Here is a 20,886-nt window from a genome sequence, read left to right as displayed (position 1 = left end):
GCTCGGGCTTCCCATCCCTGATTCCACGCGAAACTCCAATGCCTTAGCCCGGGAGCCGCCGGGTGGGCGACAGCAAAGCCTTTATGGCTAACACATGTGCAAATTCCAGCGGCTTCCAGGCCAGAATTAACCTCTCCGGGTCTGGCGCGCAGCATCCATCCCCCTGCGTCTGCAGGGAGCAGCAGGGGCCCGTTGGCCTCCAGCCGCAGGAACGCCAACCGGCCAACCCATCGGGGGGTGACACCCCGAGTCCCACTCCCGTCGCCGGGCACCTTGCTCCCCACACTCGCATTTCTGAGGTTCCTTCACTGCTGTTCGTCTTTCCAAGGCGGATTCAGGCTTTGGCTTTGCAGACACTTCGGGGTCCTGTTTCCCCTACACCTCCCTGCCCCTGCTGAGTGACGCCCCTCTGCGGCTCGCCAGCCCACATCCAAGCCGCCTCATCCCGGGGCCCGACCCCGCAGCGTGGCCGTGCGTCTGGGCCTCAGTCTGCAGGATCGAACCTTTGTCTGGGGTTTTCCGCACACAAACGGAGTGCGGGTAATAAACACTGGGCAGGAATGAAAAAAATCCGCTTTGCTGCTTACCCATGCTGTCAGCCTGCCTCCGCTCACCCTCTGGCCCCCTCGCAGCGGGGTCTGGGGCTCCCTGGGGAACCCCGAGGCCGGGACGGGCTCTCACCACAGCCCACCTGCCCCGCATGAGGCCGCAGCCGCCCACCCCTGGCTTCTGGCTGCACGAGACCCCAGGAAAAAAGTGAGGCCCGTCCCGCAGAGGATGGACTGTGCTCCTGGGGCACAGCAGGGTCGGCACAGGACCACAGAGGAGGGGTCTTTGCTGCTCCACCTGCCCGAGCCAGGGAGCCGGGGGCAGCACCAGGGCGTGTGGACAGAGAAGACGGCCGCCGGGGTCGGGGGCAGAGCCTCGAGAGGTTCCTGCCAAGTGGGCCCCACGGCCCCAAGTGCAAACCTCAAAGCCACAGGCTAACCCCATGGGGTGCATCTTACCTGCCTGCAGCCCCAGCTGGCACCCGGCACTTCCTTCACCCGGCGAGCGTGAACCCCGACCCCAGCAGTGGGGTGCCCCCCCAGGAGACCAGCTGCAGGAGGGGCGCAGGCGCAGGCCCAGACCACACACGCAGGTTTCCCTTCCCCTGCACCAAGACGGTCCAGGGGCGGGATCCCCGGGGAGCCCCACTGAGAAGGAGGAGCCCGGCAGCCCGAGGCCGAGTGCCCTGGCCTCCGGTCCACGCCGTGTCCACGAGGACAGGCCAGCAGCTGCGCCACCCCTTTCCTGAGCAAATGCACCAGCCCCGCAGGCGGGGGCCGCCCTGCTCTGCGCTGTGCGGCTACAGGTTTCTTAGTAACCGGTTTCATCAACACCACCAGCCCCCGAAAGTCCCTGTGAGGTTGGCCCCGGAAGGCGCGGCCCCCGAACGCGCCTGCTTCCCCCGCTGAGCCGCTGCCACCCACGGTCACGGCCGCTGCAACCCAGAAAAGGGAAACAGCAAATTCTCTGTCCAGGGACGGGACGTCCGTGGGACCAGCAGGCCGGCGCCGCCCTCGGCCACACACCTGGCAGGACCTCGTGCCTCGGGCCCCGGGACGGGGACTCTGAGCGCAGGCCGCGACCCCCAAGCGCCCCACACGCTGCCCGGCCCGCCGGACGCACGGCAACCGACGTAGAGCCGAGGGCGGCCAGGGGTGGGTGACGGGGCGACGCCCCAGTGGCGGCCGACGTTGACCCCACTGCCTGTGCACGCCTGCGGAGCGCCGTGTTGCACGCCTGAAACTGGCACAGTGTCGTACCCCGATTATACCTCGATCTCAGAAAAGCAAAAGTGAAGGTCAGGAGAGTTCTTGTCCGGTCCAGCCTCAGAACAAGTGGCCTCGCTGACCTCCCCTGAAGGCTGAACACGGGCGGGGGCGCCCGGGTGGTTCCACTGGCTCTTGATTTCGGCTCAAGTCACGATCTCAGAGTCCTGAGATCGAATCCCACCTGGGGCTCCACAGTCAGTGTGGTGTCTGGCTAAGATTCCCCCCCTCCTGCTGCTGCACCCCCTCCATTCTCTCTCTTAAAAAAAATATTTTTTTTTTAAATTAAAAATGAAAGAGGCCATATACGTTCTGGGCTTGAGCTTCCAAACATACAAACTCAGAAGTTAGAGAGTATGTTGTTGCGCTAGATCCGCCATCGTCTTCACCCTCCTTCCAAGTCAGCTCAGGGCTTCTGCAGCGTCTCGGTCCATGCCCATCCCGCAGGAGCAGCACCGCAGGTGTCCTGGGCATCCCCCGGCCCCGCACAGGCGGCACTGCCCGCCCTCGTCACCCTGTAGCTGGGGCACCCTGTGCGCAGCAGCCCGGGGTGGGGGGAGTGAGTCAACACAGACAGACGCCAGGTCTGAAGGTGGCGGCGGCGACGGAGGCCACTCCCTGCGGTCACACCCGGGCCGAGCCTTGGGGCCTGCGGCCTCCTATCTGCTGCCCTTTGAGATCCAATTAGCCGAGCGACACTGATTCACGGCCACCGTTCCCCGCCCACCATCATACCCCGGTTTACAGTGTGGGAGGGACGCAGGGACGGTGGCACCCACGGGGATGTGGTCCCGGTGGCGCCGTGTGCCCGGCTCAGGGTGAGGCTTGACCCTGCTGGAAACGGGGCAGTGGGGGCTCGTGGCGGAGGGTCGGGGCCGGGGCAGGGGAGACAGGGGCCTGCGGTGACGCCGCGGGAGGAGGGGAGGCCACGTCCCGGGGCCAGAGGGGCCCTCGCTGGGCAGGGATGGAGCCACTCGGGGCGGCGGCACTAGGCCACCTCTGGCGCTGCTGGGAGCACTGGCTCCAGGGCCCTCTGGGCGGCAGGCTCTCACCTTGGGGGCGGGAGCACACGGCCAGGAGGACACCCGGGGGCTGTCCCCGCCCCCCCCCCCTCCGAGGAGCCCAGGGCCACAGGGACCCCTTCTGGCCGGGTCCACACCTGCACCTGCTCCGCACCAGGTCAGGAAGGGGAGGGACAGAGGCACAAGCCCAGGTCACCACCTGCAAGGAGCACCGGGTGTAGCCCTCAGGGACCCTCCCCAGGAGGGTGCTGCATTCCCCCCCCACTCCTCTGACAGCCTGGCACCCACATGGTTGGTCGGCACCCTGCGTGCAGAGCCACTGTCTCCCATCTCCCGCTGCAGGCCACCCCGCACCCGGACGCCCTCCTCAGCCCAGGGGCTCCCAACAGCCCACTGCCTGATCCCCTTGAGGCCGCAGTTGCTGTCTCCCCCATTGTGTCGTTGGCCCGCGACCCCTGGTAACCATCCCCAGCAAGTGCCCAGCGGTCCCGGGCCACCCCGGCCACAGCCACAGCCCCACCAGCACCTGCCTGCGGCCTCCTGCCCTCTTGCCAGACAGGCCCTCGCCACCCGTGGAGGCCCCTGGCCCTGGCCCCAAGCCCGTCCTGGGCCGTCCTGCGCATGCTCGGCCCAGCTGCAGCGCCCAACCCGGCCTCCCCCACCCAGCCCCCCCACCCCAGCCTCCTCCAGCCCCTTCTCGCCCCCTCTTCCTGAACCCCTGAGCTCTGGGAGTCCCCGCTGCTCACCTCCCCGGGCTGTGCCCCAAGGCGACGTGACCCTCCACCCTCCGGGCCAGAACTGGGGATGACCTCCGCGGACACGCTCCTCCCACCCGTCTCCACGGCTCACCCAGAGCCAACCTCCACCCCACCCCACCCCCGTCCCACGCCTACAAAACTGCAGAGGAGGCCTGGCCCCCGTCCCCAGCTGACCATCCTGGCATCTGCAGGCCGCCAGGGACCAGGCCGTGACGACACTCGGCACCCGAGACCTCTGATCCCAGGCCCACAGGCCCCCTGAGGCCGACCCTGCCCACTGGGGCCTGTCTGCCTCCCTGCTCGTCTGTAGCCTGCCGGGCAGCTGCTGCCCCAGGACATTTGCACGTGCTCTTCTCGCGCCTGTGACCTCAGATGTCTGCCACAGTACCGCACCCTCACCAAGGCCTCACCCGACGCCTGGTGGAAAACCGCCCCCCTCCTGAGCCCACTCCTCCTCGAGCCTCCTGGACCTCCCTCAGGTCCTTACGACTGCCTCACATCCCACCCGGGGTCATTGCGTGGGATGGGCCGGCGCCCCACACACGCCTCAGTCTAGGGGCACAGCTCCCCCCGCAGGGCACCCCCGTGCCTCAGTCTCCGTTCCATTTCAGGGGACACTTCACCCCCCAAATGCCCAGCAGAGCTCGCTCAGACTCGGCCCCAGACAGAAACGGGACCCTTGGGCAGCCCCGGTGGCTCAGCGGTTTAGCGCCGCCTGTAGCACGGGGTGTGATCCTGGGGACCCGGGATGGAGTCCCATGTCGGGCTCCCTGCATGGAGCCTGCTTCTCCCTCTGCCTGTGTCTCTGCCTCTCTCCTCGCTCTCTCTGAATGAATGAATAAATCTTTAAAAAAAAAAAAAAAGAAAAGAAAAGAAAAGAAACGGGACCCTTGGAAGGTTCTGAGCAAAGGAGCGCTGAGATGTGGCTCAAGATGCCCAAAAAGGTTTCTCCGGCTGCCCCGGGACAAAGACCCAGAGGACGGACGGGGACGGTTGTGCGCGTGCGCTGGCCAGAGACAACGAAGTTGGTGCCGCACCGGTGGGGACGGTGCCCAGGGCAAGACACAGGCCGGGATGGGGCATCGACACGGCGCTCGGGGGTCAGAGGGTGTGGGAGCCGGGGCGGTGGGCATGGGGACAGCCGGGGTGGTGGGCACGGGGACAGCCGGGGCGGCAGGCACGGGGACAGACGGGCCCTCCGTTCGGGGCACAGCCAGGACCTCCCGGGGACAGCCAGCGCCTAGCTGGGGTCCCACTGGGAACGTGATGCGGCCCTATGTCCACCTGCATGGAGAACCACAAACGTGTCCACATTCCTGGCCCTCCAGCCCCGCCAGCACAGTTGGGGGGGTCCGGGGGGAGCACCCGGCACGAAGGGGTGACCCCACTGTGTTCCACGACGGCTGGAAGGACCCGGAGCCCACGGGGCCAATGGGTGGCACCGTGTCCCCAGCCCCCCCGTGCAGGGGTGCATCCCACGGACAAGGAAGGGTGAGCCCAAGGACAAGTCCACAGGTGGAAATACGACGTGAACACCAAGCGCCTGGCTGCAGGGCGACGCAGCAACAGGAGGCCTCTGCTCGCCCGTCGAGGGGAGGGCGCACTCAGGGCCACGCAGGCGGCCTTTCAGGTGGGCAGGGTGCGGGCGGGCGCCCCTTCCCCTCGGCCCCCCTCGGCCCCCCGCCCCCACCCCCGCCCTGGCCTGTCACCCCGAAGCCCTCTGCACGGTGAGCGTGACAACGGGGAAAAGGAATAGGGGCGCGCCGACCAAAGCCCAGGCCCCAGGCTTCCATTTTGGGGATCTGCAGCATGCAGACGCACGCACAGGGACGCGCGCAGACACAGTTCGTAGAAGGAAAGAAATAATAAAGATGAGAGCGGATATACATGCAACAGGAGGGACACCCAGGGGCTCAGCGGCTGAGCGTCTGCCTTGGGCTCAGACCATGACCCTGGGGTCCTGGGATCGAGTCCCACGTCAGGCTCCCTGCGTAAAGCCTGCTTCTCCCTCTGCCTGTGTCTCTGCCTCTCTCTGTGTCTCTCATGATAGATAAAATCTTTAAAAAAAAATAAAATAGGGACGCCTGGGTGGCTCAGCAGTTAAGCGTCTCCCTTCCAGCCCAGGGCATGATCCTGGGGTCCTGAGATCAAGTCCCACATCGGGCTCCCTTCATGGATCCTGCTTCTTGGATCTCTGCCTGTGTCTCTGCCTCTCTCTCTCTCTGAATAAATAAATATAATCTTTATAAATAAATAAATAAATAAATAAATAAATAAATAAATAAAAGAATCTTTACCATGATGGAGTGAGACTCGTGCCTTGAATGCAAGGATGGTTCGACACCTGTCAGGGGGTCAGTGCATGCACCTCGTTAGGAATACAGACGGGAAGGGCACCCGGGTGGCTCCGTGGGCTGAGCATCTGTCCTCGGCTCAGGTCCTGAGCCCAACTCAGGCTCCCTGCTCAGCAGCTCCTCCCTCTGCCTCTGACCCTCCCTCCTGGCGCCGGGGCCTGCAAGCCCTGCCCTGCCGCCTCCAGGCTGACCCGGCCCCAAGCTGCCCCCTTCCTGCAGCACGGCGACGGTGAAGAGCACCCGGGGACCCGGCGGTCCTCCCAGAGCCCTTCTGGCGCGTCCTCGGCCACACCTGTCATGCATCAGGCCGGGGCCAGAAGAGCGCATTAAGGAAACAGGCAGGGGGTGGAGTCACACCTCGGCCCTCCAGGCGCCTGATGTCCATTTCTGGGGCAGACGGGCCGGGCTGGGCCGGGTGGATGCCGTGTGGCCTGCGAGCAAGGCCAGCCCCTTGCCGTCACCTCACCTGCTGCATCCCCCTCACGATGGCAGGCGGAGGCTGTGGCACCACGTGTACCGCACCGCGAAGGTTAGTATCTCTCCAGAATCTGGACGGTTTGGGTTTTTTGGTTGTTTGTTTTGTTTTTTTTTTTCACATGCACAGTCCCAGAGAAAGGATGCTGTGAACGTGACCTTGGGCCGGCTGGACACAACGCCCGTTCGCAGGACGGGCCGCTCTCATCCCCACAGGGCTTTGCCGGGTGCCTGGCACTTTTCCGAGAACAAACCCCCGTTTAACTATGAGACATGAGCTCTCACGTCCTGGTGACTGTGCGTCGACACTGGATCCATTCTGAGCGTCAGACAAAGGAAAGGATTGTGGCCGCCCGCACGGTGTGGGCTGCTGGAAGGCCCACCTCTGCCTCTGTCCAGAAAGAACATTCCTCTGTGCTCCGAGCAGAGGAAAGCGTCTGCGCCCTTGTCCGGGGGCCTGCGTGGATCCCTAGCGGGCACTGACTGACGGCTTTCAGTAAAACGACAGCTTGGAGTGTGGCTGCTTTCCAAGAGCATCACAGTGGACGAGACCCTCCAGTCCCGTGGACGCGTCAGCGGCCTCGTCCGACTACGCAGTCGAATGCAAGGCGAACCTTCCAAAATTCCAAAAACAGGACGTGGTGGCCTCGGGAAGCCTGTGGAAGCCCTGGGGACACGTGTGTGCACGCCCCTCCCTCCGGCGAGGAAGCTTCTAGAACGTCCCTGGGTGGGCCTGGAACCACAGCCTCGGGGGCGGCACAGAGACTCCCGGGGACCAAGCGCCTCGCCCACGGGCACCCAGCTAACCCCACGCTCCTCCCCGAGCTCTTATCGCACAAAAATGAAAGCAGCAGCCTTGCTTCTTGTCCTTGGAGAAGCCCGGACTTGAGGAGGGCGGGACTCCCGCCGCCCAGGGGTGTCAGGAAGGGCACAGGGGGCAGTGGCGGGTGTGTGTCCCCGTCCCCAGGTGTGTGTCCCCCGGAAGGAAGTGCCTCCTGGGGATTGAGCTCCTTCCAAGGGTAAGAGACCAGGGGAAGGACGGCTGGCAGGTCCCCGGAAGACCCCAGTGCACGCTGTCACCAAGGGGCGTCCTCAGCGCCTCCCCACCCCCCAGCCCCGTGTTCAGTGATGAGCAGCAGACCTCACCCCACCGGTTAAACAGCACGGAGAGCGAAGGCTTTGACACCGGTCCCAGTTAGACAAGTGGGAAGCCCCGGCTCGGCCTGTGCCTCCTTTTTCTCAACTCAACCCCCTTCCCGCCCCATCCCTGCGCAAAGCAGCCACGGGGACCCGGTAACTGCGCTCCCAGATCACGGGCGCCGGCATGCAGTTCCCAGACCGAACCATTTATCCAAATTAGAACCATTCTCCAGAAACAAAATCAGACCCTTTTAATTGAAAATAAAACCCAGCAACCCTGAAGACTTTTTTTTTTTTAATGAGAGACAGTCTTCCTGCTTTCTCGTTCCATTAATCACAGAGTTTACAGGATCTGTCAGAACAGCTCAGTAAGAAGCCTCCCTCCTCCTTGGCCTGCGGGCCTGGTTTTCGCCCCGTGGGCACCAGGGCCCGGGGACGCAGAGCGGACGCAGGGAGGTCACAAGGCGTGCGTGGCTTCTCGAGGGCCAGCTCGGGGGAGCTTCCAGAGGTCCGGGCGCCCGGAAGGACGGACAGCCCCCACATCCTAGTCCCAGCAGCCCAAGTCCAACAACAGATACACAAGGATACTCGGCCTTGACATGGGGGCCACCGACACCGGCCACGGGGCACCGACCCTGGAAGCGTGATGCTCAGTGAAGGAGCCAAATACTGTGTGACCCGACCCCGACGAGGCCGCTGGAGGACTCGCACCCGGGTCCCTGGAGGTCTCGCTCTCCTAGAGCCGGAAATTGTGCAGCAAGGAGGGGGCAGGGGGGGACTCGGTGCTTTAGTTTCACGAGATGGACACAGACTTAGGGATGCATCTCGACGGCGCTAGCAGGACATGACTGTGCTTGGTACTGCTGGACGGCCCGGGGCCTCTGCCCACAGGCCCTGCACCCCAAAGCCCCCGGGACTTCCTCCCTCCCCGGCTGCAGTGCAACTTCAAAAAAAGCTTCAAAAAACATTAAAATGGGAAATTTTTTTTATGTTCTGTGTGTTTTAGCACAATTAAAAAAAAAAAAAAGTTTGTGCTCTTTGACCTCTTGGCCCAGGCTTGAAAGTCGTGAACATGCCCAGCCAGGGTCTTGGTCAACAGCTTCTGTTTCCTCCAAGTCTACAGCCAGCGGGGAGCATGGGAAAACTATTTTGGAGCAAGAGAGTCAAAAATCAGTGGAAGAAGCTCAGAGCTGGAGCGCCTGGGAGGCTCAGCGGTGGAGCGCCTGCCTTGGGCCCAGGGCGTGACCCCAGGGTCCCAGGATGGAGTCCCGCATCGGGCTCCCTGCATGGAGCCTGCTCCTCCCTCTGCCTGGGTCTCTGCCTCCCTCTCTGTGTCTCTCACAAAAAAATTAAATAAAAAAACAAGGCTCAGACCTCCTTTACCCAGGAAGCTTCTCCGACCCCTGAGCCAGGCAGATGACCAATGGCCCATCCCTTCCTGGGCTGGGACACAAGACGCAGCCTCACTGGCGTCCAAGGGCCCTCCCGCCCGCTCAGCACCCCCGCCCCCGGAGTCTAAGCAGAGAGGAGGCCCCCTGCCCTCACCCCCGCCCGCCAGCGACTCAGATCTTTTTAGTGATGAACTGGAAACACACCTGTCCCAGATCACAGGGCAGACGCGCCCCGCCCCGTGGGGGATCAGATAGCGCCTCGGAGAATGAGGAAGTGCGGTTCCGACGGGGACCCCGGGCTACACACGCAGGGAGGGTCACCCAAGCCGCCAGCAAGCCCCCCAGGTCACACGACACAGCGCTGCGGGTGGGGCGAACCCCCGTGAGCCCCGGGGCAGGGGCAGAGGCAGGGAGCCCCAGGATGCTCACGGCCCAGAAGGGCGGCTCCACCCCAGGTCTCGGGCCACCAGAGTCCACTCTTTCCTCCCAGTGGGCTGCCCGAACCTCGCCTTTGATCTGCATCCAGAATCACCCGTGGGGAGGGAGGAGGGTGGCACCGAGTCAATGGAGCCCTTTTGTCCCAGGAGCCAGGCCGCTGCTCCAGCTCCGGGAGGAATGTGCACAGAACGCAGCCGCCAGCTAAAGGCCCGCCGGCCCTGGGCACCTCGCCGGCCAGATGCGGGCCTGCACCCCCCCATAGCGACCCGCGGCCCCGCAGCTGTGAGCCGGGGGCCTGGAGCACTTGCCTGCTCCCCTGGCTGGCCGCGGCCCGAGTCTTGAGCCTCCCACCCCTCAGGGTGCTTTCGCTCCAGGCCAGGGCCAACTGCTCGTGGCTGGACGGGGCCCACGGGTGCAGTGAGGGAACGGTGAGGGCAGTGCGGGCGGGGCAGCCCGGCCCCGGGGCGCCAGCTGCTCCCCGCTAGGAGGCTGGAACAAGGTCCCACAGATGCGTCCGGAGAACAAAGCCAGGGCTGCCCGGGCACGGGGAGCTCGAGCATCTCCCCTGAGCAGGGAAGAGGAAGGCGGGAGCCCCACCCCCACCCCCGGAGAGCAAGGGGAGGAAGGAAGGGAGAAGCAAGGACAGACACAGGCTCTGTGTCCGAGGAAGCAGCTGCTGGGGGAACCCTGCCAGCTGGGGGCACCTCGCCCGCCCCCCGCAGGAACCGTGGCGACCCCGAGAAGGAGCCTCGGGATCATAGACGGGCTGGTTCCCAACCCAGCCCCAGGCTCCGGGCCCCGTGTGTCTCCAGACCTGCCGGCCCCGTGACGGGTGAGGGGTGAGCCGGTGAAGCACGCGGGGCAGCAGGGCCCACCTTGGGGGAAATACAGACAGAAACCACGCGGGGCGGGGGTGGTGGTGGCACGAGTCAGCTGCCGTCCAGCAGCGCCGCGGCAGTGAGCACAGCTGTGCAGTCAAAGGGACACGTCGACTGTGCAAGGTCACCAGGCTGGGCTCCGGGACGCTCCCAGGCCCTCCCAGGCTTCCTGCCCAGCCCCGGAATGCCTCGGAAAGGCCCGGAATGCCTCGGAAAGGCCAGGAGCAAAGGCTCCCCACCCCCCCCACCCCCCCCACCCTGGGACTGCTGGCCGGAGGAGGGACCTCAGTGGAGGGCGTGTTCCCGTGACTCCCCGGGGCGTAAACTAATTTGTCCTAGTTTAGCCCACCCGGGACAAAATTCTTTGATGCTAGTCAGTAGATTGTTGTTAAAAAAAAAAAAAGTAACATAAAAAAAATTTTTTTAATTAAAAAAAAAAGTAACAACTCTTATAAAACACGTAGGGGCCACTGCTGAGGACTGGGTGACACAGTGACACAGGGTCCCAGCCCCAGTGGGGGGCACCCGGGCCTCCTCCAGCCAATTCAGCAGAGGCAGCCCCCAGCTGGGGGAGGGGGTTCCAGAACACTCTACCGGGCGGCACCAGCAGGCCCACGGGCGACACCGCGCACGAGGACGGGGCGGCGAGACGCAGGGGAGCAGCAGAGCCCCTCGGGCTGCACGGGGCCCTGGGTGTTCAGCAAACCCTGTCCTCGCAGGCAGGGGCAACAGGAAGGTGTAGGGACCTGCAGATTCGCGTTTCCTGCCTTTATAGGAAAGGGAAGAGACACCAAGAAGGGACTTCCTACCCTGGACGGCTGTGGGGTGGAGGGACCGGGCCCTTCGCCCTCAGAACCCGACGGATGGGGTATCGCAGTCACAGCATCTCCTGTGCTGAAGGGAAGTCGAGGCAGCAGCCCTCGATGGACACGCTCTAGGAGGAGCGGGTGTTTCCAAGCAGGGAGGCAGCGTGACAAGGCCCGGCTCCAGCTGCACGTGGGCACCATCCCCTGCTGGGCCAGGACCCCCATCACCGCAGCGCGATGCAGAGGCCCCAGAACACCCGAGGGCGAGGACGGCGACCCACGCAGCTCTGACTTCACCAGATACCTTCTGCACCGACCAGCTAACCCGGGCTGCTCCTGCCGGCTCCCCGGGGATGTCGGCTCAGGCCCCCGAGTGCACGGGGACCCCGGCGTAGAGCGCCTCCGGAAGGGGCCCGCAGTCCAGGCTGGGCACACCTTCTGGGCCCCACGGCCGGGGGCACGCTCGGGGGCCCCGCCACCAAGCAGGGCCTCTCCAGAGCCCGGCCTGTGGCTGGGAGCCACCCTGAGGAAGCCTCCTGCTGCGACGGATGGGCCCGCTGGGTGGCCGCTGGGTGGCCGGCACCCACAACAGCCCCGCCCGGAGCTGGCAGGTTGTCCGGCAGGGACGTCCGTCCACGCGTCCCCACTCCGGGCACTCCCGGGGCTGGGGCGGGTGTCGGGAGGGAACAGAAGCTTTCCCCCAAGATGCGGCTGTTTATGCCAGGCTGATCCCGGCGAAGGAGCCCGGGAGCCCGGGCGCTGGCCAGAGCTCTGACCCAGATCCCTCTTTGTCAGTTTACTCATCTGTAAAACGGGCCAGCAGGTGGGTCAGACATGAGGACTCTCTCCCCTCATTTTTCTAGCCTTTTTGCCTTCTTCCCAGGTCTTTTTTTTTTAACACCCCCCCCCATCCCAGTCAGCAACATCCTCTGCAGGAACATATTTGACCCCGCGACCTTTAGCTCCCAGGGTCACATTTGCAAGTTGCTCCTTTTGAAACCATTAGAAGCCAGAGCGACACTTTGTAAAAGCTCCTCGGTTTGCAGCCAGGAGCTCGGGGTTCCAGGCAGCTCCTACTTTTTCCACCTTCTCAGAAGGTTGCAAAGAATCCATCGGCGGCGGCTAGCCCCGGCACCCCGGGGAGGAAGGTCAGCACACGCACCCACTCGGTCAGGGCGAGGACCCCCAGGCTGCACCACCCCGTTCCACCAACTGCGACGAGATACCTGGTCTTTCCTCTGCCTCCCTTTGCACGCCCGTAAAATGGGGCAATGACCCAGCCCAGCTCCCTCCGAGGGATGGAAGGCAAAGGCAACACACGCAGAGCATTCAGAGCGAGCAAACTCTCGGAAAGTACCTGTCCTTGGGCCGCGGCTCGCGTCTGAGGTCCCGGCCACTGCGCGATATTGCAAAGTAAGATACTATTACTTGGTCTGCGAGGTCAGGAGTCTGGCCTCCTGCCAGTTCCCCGGGCACAAAGGTCCCCTCATTCCGGCAGCCCGGGCCTCCCCTCCACCCTCCAGCTGCCGGCGGCCCCGTGCAGGCCTCTCCACACAAAGGCCTTTCTTAATACTTGTTGATTGATTTGCAAATATAACCTCCCGGACCCTGGAGCGCCCCAGAGCGCCCTGGAGCGCGGGGATCCAAGGACAAGAGTCTCTTTGGGGAGCCAAGGGTCACGGACAAGAGTCTCTTTGGGGAGCCAAGGGTCACGGGGCTTCAGGGACCGCAGTGGGCACGCATCAAATCCACCCAACGTCAAAAGGCCTGATCCAGAGGCCGTTCTCAGGATGCAAGGAGATATCAACCGGTATCAATACGGTATCAATACGGTATCAATACGTTATCAATACGGTATCAATACGGTATCAATGCACATCAACGCGACGAGCGCCGCGAGGCCTTCAGCCCCCCCCCCCCCCACCCCGAGCGGCCTCCCGAGTTCCGGGGCCCCCGCGCTCGCCGCCCAGGGCCTGCGCCCCCGAGGCCGGTGTGAGGCGCGGGGCGCCCTCCAGGTTGCGGCCTCCGGGAGGCAGGCCCAGGCCCCAGGGCGCAGGCCGCTCCCCGGGCTCCCTCCCCGCGTGGTGCCGGCCCGGGGGCGCGTGCCACAGGTGGCGGGGCCGGGCCGGGCGCCCTGCTCCTCCGCGGGGACCCACAGGCCCGCGGTCCGCGCTGGGAGAGGCCCCGGCGCCCCCGCCCCGCAGGCTCGGGCCCCCAGGGAGCGGAGGCCGCCCCCCAAGCCCCCCGCAGGCGGGCCCGGCCCGAGACAAAGCGGGCGGCCGCGCTCCCCATACCTGGGCCGGCGCTCCCGGGGCGATGGGCGCAGCAGGCCGGGCGGCCGTCCTCCCCGCTTGCAGCCGCGCCCGCCGCAGGGCCCCCTCCAGGCGGCGCGGGCGAGCGCCACCAGTCGCCTGGCCTCGGCGTCAGGCCCCGCGGCCGCCCCGGCCCCGCGCGCCCCCGTGCACCCCCGGGACCCCCCCCGCGCGTCCCCGTGCACCCCCGGGACCCCCGTGCACCCCCGGGACCTCCCCGTGCGCGCTCAGGACCCCCGGGACCTCTCGGGCGCCCCCGGGATTCCCCCCGCGCGCCCCCGTGCACCTCCGGGACCGCCCCGTGCACCCCTGGGACCTCCCCGTGCGCCCCCGGGACACCCCGCGCGCCCCCGTGCACCGTCGGGACCGCCCCGTGCACCCCTGGGACCTCCCCGCGCGCCCCCGTGCACCCCCGGGACCTACCCGTGCGCTCCCGGGACTCCCGCGAGCCCCCGTGCACCCCCCACCTCTCCGCGCGCCCCCGTGCACCCCTGGGACACCCTGCGCGCCCCCGTGCACCCCCGGGACCTCCCCGTGAGCCCCCGAGACCCCCCCCGCGCACCCCCGTGCGTCCCCAGGACCTCCCCGTGCGCCCCTGGGACCCCCCCCGCGTGCCTCTGGGACCTCCCTGGGCACCCACGGGACACCCCCCCCGTGCGCCCCCATGCGCCCCCGGGACCCCCCCCGCGTGCGCCCTCGGGACCCCCACCCAGCGCGCTCCCGGGACGTCCCCGCGCATCCCCGTGCACACCCGGGAGACCTCCGGCGAGCCCCCGGGACACAACCCCCTCCCCGTGCGCCCCAGGGACCTCCCCAGCACGCCCCGGGGACACCCCGTGCGCGCCCCCGGGACCCGCCCCCGTGCGCTCCCGGGACCGTGCCCCGCGCGCCCCCGGGATCCCCGTGCGCGCCTCAGGGACCTGCCCCCGCGCGCCCCCAGGACCCCCATCCCCCGCTCCGAGGGTCCACGCGCCGCAGGTGGGGGCGGAGGGCGGCTCAGGCCCGGATCCCTGCAAAACTGGTTGGTTCGTTTCCACCACCTCAGCCCGCCCCCCGGACCCAGGGCTCCCCGCCCGCGCGCCCGCGGCTTACAGTCCGGCGGGGTGGTGCACACAGAGCGCCCCGCAGCCATGGCAGGCAAAGTTCAAGACTTTTCAGGAGTCCCTGGAAGGTCAGGCCAAAGGAGAAGGAGGGAGGCTCCCAGAAGACTTGGGAAGTCACGTGACTTGCTAAAGTGAGCCAGAAGCAATCAGCAGGGTTTGGGCGGCCAGGAGCCTTCAGGAGAGCCAGCCTCGGGCCAGAGGGATGCTTGGGGGACAGGCAGAGAGAGTCCAGCATCCCCCACCCCGCCCCGGACCCACATCCCCCCTCAGTCGGTATCTCTGCCTCTGTTTTCCCATCAGTGAAATCCGAGAAATGGGCAGCACCCCCAAACACACAGGTGTCTGCAGAATTAGAAGCAACGTCGCTGGCACGTGCAAGAAAGGCGCCAACCGCACCTTATCCTGGGGACAACGAGTGCGTGGGAAGCCCCTCATCCAAGGAAAGTGCACCCACAAACATATCCACCCCACATCCTACAGAAGGGGGGGCGGGGGTCATATCTGCCACCAGGAGCAAATCTCCTATCAGAGTCCCACCTGGAGAGGGCTGCCCACGTCCTAAGGCGCCGGCACCAGGAAATGCCCGATGCATGGATCGGGGATGCAACACCAGCACCTCCCCGGGTGCTCAGGGCCCGGCCCTGCCTGTCCCACCTCCAGGGGACCTCCCTCAGTCCCCTGCTCCCACCCTACCCCTACTCCACCATGCCTCTTTGAAAGACGAGCAACCCCTGCATTGCTGGAGAGGGTGGAAAGGCTGGAGAGGCTGGGGAGGGTGGAGAGGGACCACGATTTCTCAAGAGGTCACAAGCCATGACTCTCATCTGCAGACTGAGCGGGCATTCGTTCCCCGAGGCCTGCCCTCTACCAGACCCCAGCCCCACAGCCCGCAGGACAGGGCAGGGGGCACCAGGAGAGGCGCCGCAGTGGCGGAGGTCACAGCCAGCTGACCCCGGAGTGGGGCCGAGGCTGGCATTATCACGATCCAGGTAACCAACCGCCCAAGGTCACCCAGCTGTTCGGCAACAGAACATGATAAAGATCCAAAACCTTCAGGCCAACAGCGATCTCAACGCCTCCATTCACCCCCCGCGGGTGCGTCCACCCGTCTCTTTGCTGGAACACCCCAGAGCCGGCCACATCTATCCACTCTGCCTCTCGGAGTCTGTTCCAAGGTCCAGGTCCCCGCTGGCCAAATGAATGACTACGCAAACTTGAGCTTCGTGAGGTGTGAGAACGTCCACTTGCAGCTTCAAGGTCCCTAAGCCCAAGGTTGCACGGCCTCATAAAACCTCTGCCCTCCCATTGCTCTCCCAGAGCCAGACGGCCTCACCGGCTGCTGCCACTTGCCGGCTGGCCGGCCCCAGCCTCCACCTTGCTTCTGGGGCTGCGGGAACTTGGGGCCCATTCACACAGCGTCTGTCCCGTGCATCCCCACTGGGAGCCCCGGGGAGGGAGGAGGCGCTCTGGACCTGGTGCCTCCTCCATGCGCTCGCCTGTGCAGCCGGCTCCCAGATCCCCCGAGGGGCAGACACCCACACCTGCCCCGGGGGCTCCCAGGTGAAGGGCCTCCCACGTCACAGCCCACAGCTCTGAGTCTCCGAGAACTTGAGCGGGGCAGGCTACAACGATCTGGAAAAGGGCCACATGCTTTTCCCATCCTTCCCCACCCAAAAATACCTCAAATCTGAAAACAAAAGCCTCAAACCAGTGTAGCTGAGGACAAGCTGGGGTAGGACAAACAGCCCTACACCGACACCGACACCGAGAGCAGCCACTCCCTTCCCAGCACTGCCGATGGCAGAGGCGGGCCCGGGGTGGGGGGCGCGGCCCATCTCCAGTGCCCAGAGCCCCTCTGGCTCCTGCCCACCGCGGCTCTGAAAGCTTGTCGTCGCCGTGAACGTGGTCTTGGCCACGGCCCAAGCCTGATAGCTCAGCGTCCCCGGTCGACGCGGCCCATGGGCCAGGACTTGGACAGGTTTCTGACGTCCTCGCACTGGCAATCCAGAGAGCCGGTCCCTGGAAGGGGCAGCGGAAACAGGGCAGGAGATGCAGCTACGTGAAAACCCGTGAAACCTCGGCCGCCTCTCTGCCAAAATGCACGCACACGCCATCTGCGGCCACAGCCCTGGGAGCCCGTCTGGGCCACTGCTGGAGCGGCGGACGCGGGCTCTGAGATAGATCCGAGTAGGCTCACACTGCAGGTGGGGAGAGGGAGGCAGGCCCAGTGGGTGCCGGCGCTGTGGGAGCCGCCCTGGGGCCCAGGGGTCAGTGTTGGCCACGGGCCACCCCAGAGGAGGCCGAGGGCCAGCTCCCAGCCGCCCAGCCGCACGCGTTCACTGAGGGATCTTCACGGTTCTCTGCAGGAACCTCGAGGTCCCACTGGGCTGCTTTGTCCCAGAGCTGCCACCCTCTCCAGAGGGCATCGTCTGCACGGGCTCTCAGTTGTCCTGCCATGCGTAGAAAGGAAGGGGAGCTGCCCCTGCCCTACGAGCGCCCAGCTCAAACCCAGCTGTGCGCCATCCTGCAGGCGGCGGAGGCAGAGCCCCGTCCCCATGAGGACCGCTGTGCTCTACCGCCCGACGTACCCCCTGGTGGCACGTAGAGCAGGAGCCTGGGAGACCCGGGGCACAGAGTGCGGCAGAGAGGAAGGAAGGACACCCAGGGCAGACCGGCCAGGACTCCTGGGGCCGGACACTGAGCCCCGATGGCCCGGCCAGACGCCTTCCTAACGGGATTGGCTTGACCAAACCCCGGTGCCGGTTCCCGAGGTATCGGAGCCCAGGCACGTACCTGCCCCCTAAGAGGAGCTTCCTGCCGGGTGTGGAACAGCCACTGGGCCTCTGCTTGGAGCAGCAGCCGGGCAGGTGCAGGGCCCTTGTGTCCTGAGCTCACGCATCTGGTCGGCTGGGGACCCTGGACAGCATCCTGCCTTCTGTCTGGCTCCCTGGTGCTGAGCTGGGTGCACGCACACGGACCTCGGCAGCTCTTCGGCGAGGCTGTGCGGGGAGTACATGGGTGGTCCCGCAAGAATGAACGACTCTGATGGGTCCCGAGAGTCCAGGGGAGCTAAGGGACACTTACTTAGTCCAGGCCCAGAAAGGGTGGAACATGCTCGCTGTGCCTTCGAGAAGGTATGGATTCCACCTCCATGCTCAGGAGAGGGTCCCAAAGCGAGAGAGGGCACAGGTGTCTCAGCCCCGGGCCCCAGTCCAGAGAGCTGAGGTCCGCTGGCCCCGTGACGCTCTGGGGTCACACACGGGTGGACCGGCTCTGGCCTACCTCCCTGTGGGATGGACTCGGTCTTTAATTTAAAACACCGCTGGAGGGGGGCCCTGGGGGGCTCGGCGGGTGAGCGCCCGCCTGCCTGCCTTCGGCCCAGGTCATGATCTCAGGGGCCTGGGAGCGAGTCCTGCATTGGGCTCCCTGCTCAGGGGGCCTGCTTCTCCCTCAGCCTCTGCTCCTGCGCGCTCTCTCTCTGTCTAATAAATAAATAGTCTTTAAAAAGACTAGGACTGGGACTGCAGGCAGGCAGAAGCTCAGCTGCAAGGAGCTCGAGGGGCAGCCCTGCACCCCCAGCCACCTGGTCCTTCAACTGGGAACCACCCCCCCTCCAGTTTCACGAGCTGGAGTCCTGGCTCCCAGGACCTCAGAATGGGTCTGTACGTGGAGAGGGGTCTTTAAGGAGGTGACGAGGTAAACGAGGTCACTAGGGTGGGCCCTGCTCCAGTGTACCTGAGTCCTCATCAGAAGAGGACGTCAGGACGCAGACCCGCACCGAGGGACGACCCTGGGAGGACCCAGGGAGGATACGGCCGTCCGCTCGCCCATGGGAGGCCTCGGGAGGGACCGCACCCCCACCCCCGCCCTGCCTGGATCTCGGACGTCCGGCCTCCAGCGCCAGGGGAGGACGGATGCTGTTCCAGCTGCTGGCCTTGGAGCCCAGTCTCGGGGGCCCGAGTGGAAGGAGACAGAGGCGCCTACCGCGGGCTCACAGCCCAAGCCCGGGATCGGGGACGCGGGCTCCACTGCTCACGCCCCCTGCCTTCCCGCGGCAGCAAAGGTCCGCTGGACACCCGGCTGTGGCAGCACGGGGCAGCCGGATGCTGCTGCATGCTTTGCTGGACGTCCATCCCCAGGCCTTTGGAGGTGCGCATCCGTGCCACACGCAAGGTCACTGCACCCTGGGCTCTATGAACCTGCACTGAACGTGAGCCGGGACTCCGGGGGGGGCGGCAGCCTGGTGGCAGTGGGCCCCGTCAGGCAGATCTGAGGATTCCAGAATGCTCCAGCTGCAAAGTCCCTGATGTCCGCCTTCCACGCCAGGGTGTCCCCTTCGCCGTCCTTGCACACTCACCAGCCTCCGCTTGAACGCTCCCGGTGAAGGGGAGCTCCCAGTCTCGGGGACACCAGCCCCCTCTCCCGAGGCCTGCATGGCACAGCAGCTCTGCTGGTAGGAAGGCCTCACCGGGAAGCCGCCCCCCACCCCGGGGGGCGCAGGGCAGGTGCCCCCGCAGGGAGAGCAGGAAGCAGGGGGCAGCCAACTGGGGGGCACCCGAGGAGGCGGCCCCCAGGGAGGGACAGCTGGAGGGTTCCTGCCTGGGCCGAAGAGAGCTTGGGCCCTGTCAGTTCTGGGGGAGAATCAGACCCACACCCTGCACCCCTGCAAGCCTCGGTTTCCAGTCGGTGACCCGAGGCCGCGACAGATGCGGCGCCAGGGCCCACAAGGACCCCACGTGGCTCCCTTGGCCCTCCGCGCTGGGCCAGGCTGTGAGTCCAGCAGCAGGTGCAAGTGGCCACCCAGCTCCGTGGTGGGGCCTGGGGGCGGCCGGAGGGGGAGCCGAGTGCTGGGAAGCTGGGGAGGGGGCTCAGGTCGGGCAAGCGTCTCGGGAGGGGGGCTCCTACAGGGCGCAGGGCAGCGGGCCCGACCGGCTCCTCTTCCTGGTGCAAACACAGAGGTAACAGTAGCTGCGCCCACGGCCTGGTGCTTTGTGGTTTTGCTTTGAAGCAGTTACTGGGCTATTTTTCCTTGGCTCAGCGGCTCTCCACTGAGAAGGAGCCCTGCTGGCAGACCTGCCCGCAGGCGACACTGTGAGGCCAGCATCCCACAGATCTCCAGACCCCGCTGGGACCTCCCGCACAGCCCGGTGGGGGGGGGGGCCATCATGGTACTAGTTAACCGAGAGTTGGATACTTTTTCTAGACGTATCCCTTTGAAAATGCAACATATGATTCATTTATAAAAACCCCACAGGAGGGTCGCCCGCCTCCAGCTCAGGTCAGGACCTCAGGGTCCTGGGATCGAGTCCCGCGTCCGTCGGGCTCCCTCTCCGGTTCCCCCTCCCCGCTGCTCATGCTAAATAAATAAATAAGACCTTAAGGAGACCCCACCCACGTGCGGCCACCGACGACGGCCTGTGTCGCTGCAGCCAGGGCCGGGCCCAGCCACAGGACAGCGGCAGTGAGTAGAGGTGCCGGCGGCGCCGGGCGGCTCCCTGACCTCAGGCGGGTTCTGGAGTTTGCCAGCCTCCGGATACCGGACAGGTGAGCACGACCGTGAGTAGGACAGAAGCCACCTGATGTGGGCCCCCGTGGCTCCGGTGTCTGTCTGCAGAGGTGGGGGCCGGTGCCTCCAGGTGGCACGTGTTCATGCTCGGGGAGGGGCCGGGGGGGGGCATGTCCTCTCCACCTGGGAGCCCCTGGGGGCACATCCAGGACGCCTGAATCTGCAATGACTGCATGACTGGCCATCTGCCCTATGACCTTGTAAGGTCAAGTGACCTCTCTGTGCCCCGGCGTCCTCTTCCGTGGGGGACACGGGGATGATACCAGAACCTGCCCCTCAGGGGTGCAGGCTCTGAGCTCCGTTTGGAGGGTGTCCGGCTCCCAGGGCAGATGTCGGCCACCCGGGCCGCCGCCCAGACGGCCTGCAGGCCTGGCACCCAGGGAGGGTAGCAGAGCCCTCGCCAGCTGAGCCTCCCGCTGTCGCCTCGGGTCCTCTACCCTCAAGCCAGGGGCAGCTCCCGCCTGGGGTGTGGCTTCCCAACCAGCAGGGCGCCAAAATCCTCCCCCCCCCCCCCCCCCCCCCCCCCCCCCCGGGAGGGGTGGACAAGCAGGCGGATTCCTGAGCCCCTGAGCCCGAATTCCAGGGCTGGGTCCAGGAATGTGCTTCAAAAAAAAAAAAAAAATCCCTTGTTTTCGTCCTTACTGCCTAAGAAGGGGGTACGTGTACATCGGGGAGGAGAGCTCTGTTATCCCGAAGCGCTTTAACCGGGGCCTCCTTTTGCTAAGTGCTGTCTTCTGGGGGAGGGGGGCCTGGAGATGCTAGATAGACCAAGATGCAGGTGGGTGTGTCCCTGGCAGCTCGCCCCTGCCCCCGCCTGGGTCCAGGGGGTG

The 20,886-nt window shown here is 65.6% G+C and overlaps 1 protein-coding gene across 1 annotated transcript in view; it reads right to left on the bottom strand.

Annotated features, from left to right (window-relative positions):
- The window catches only part of LOC144298900 (uncharacterized), a 43,098-nt gene extending 27,200 nt beyond the window's left edge, over positions 1-15,898 (bottom strand). Inside the window, exons 1-2 of the mRNA XM_077874098.1 lie at positions 15,824-15,898; positions 14,480-14,695 (exon numbers count right to left, since the gene is read on the bottom strand). Coding sequence (XP_077730224.1) covers positions 14,480-14,695; positions 15,824-15,898 — 291 coding nt within the window. The remainder of the gene's footprint in view (positions 1-14,479; positions 14,696-15,823) is intronic.
- Positions 15,899-20,886: the final 4,988 nt, after the last annotated feature.

Source organism: Canis aureus, chromosome 26 (genome assembly GCF_053574225.1).
Source record: "Canis aureus isolate CA01 chromosome 26, VMU_Caureus_v.1.0, whole genome shotgun sequence".
Lineage (NCBI taxonomy): Eukaryota > Metazoa > Chordata > Mammalia > Carnivora > Canidae > Canis > Canis aureus.
Note: the sequence above shows the minus strand (reverse complement) of the source record. Positions and strands in the feature narration are given on the sequence as shown.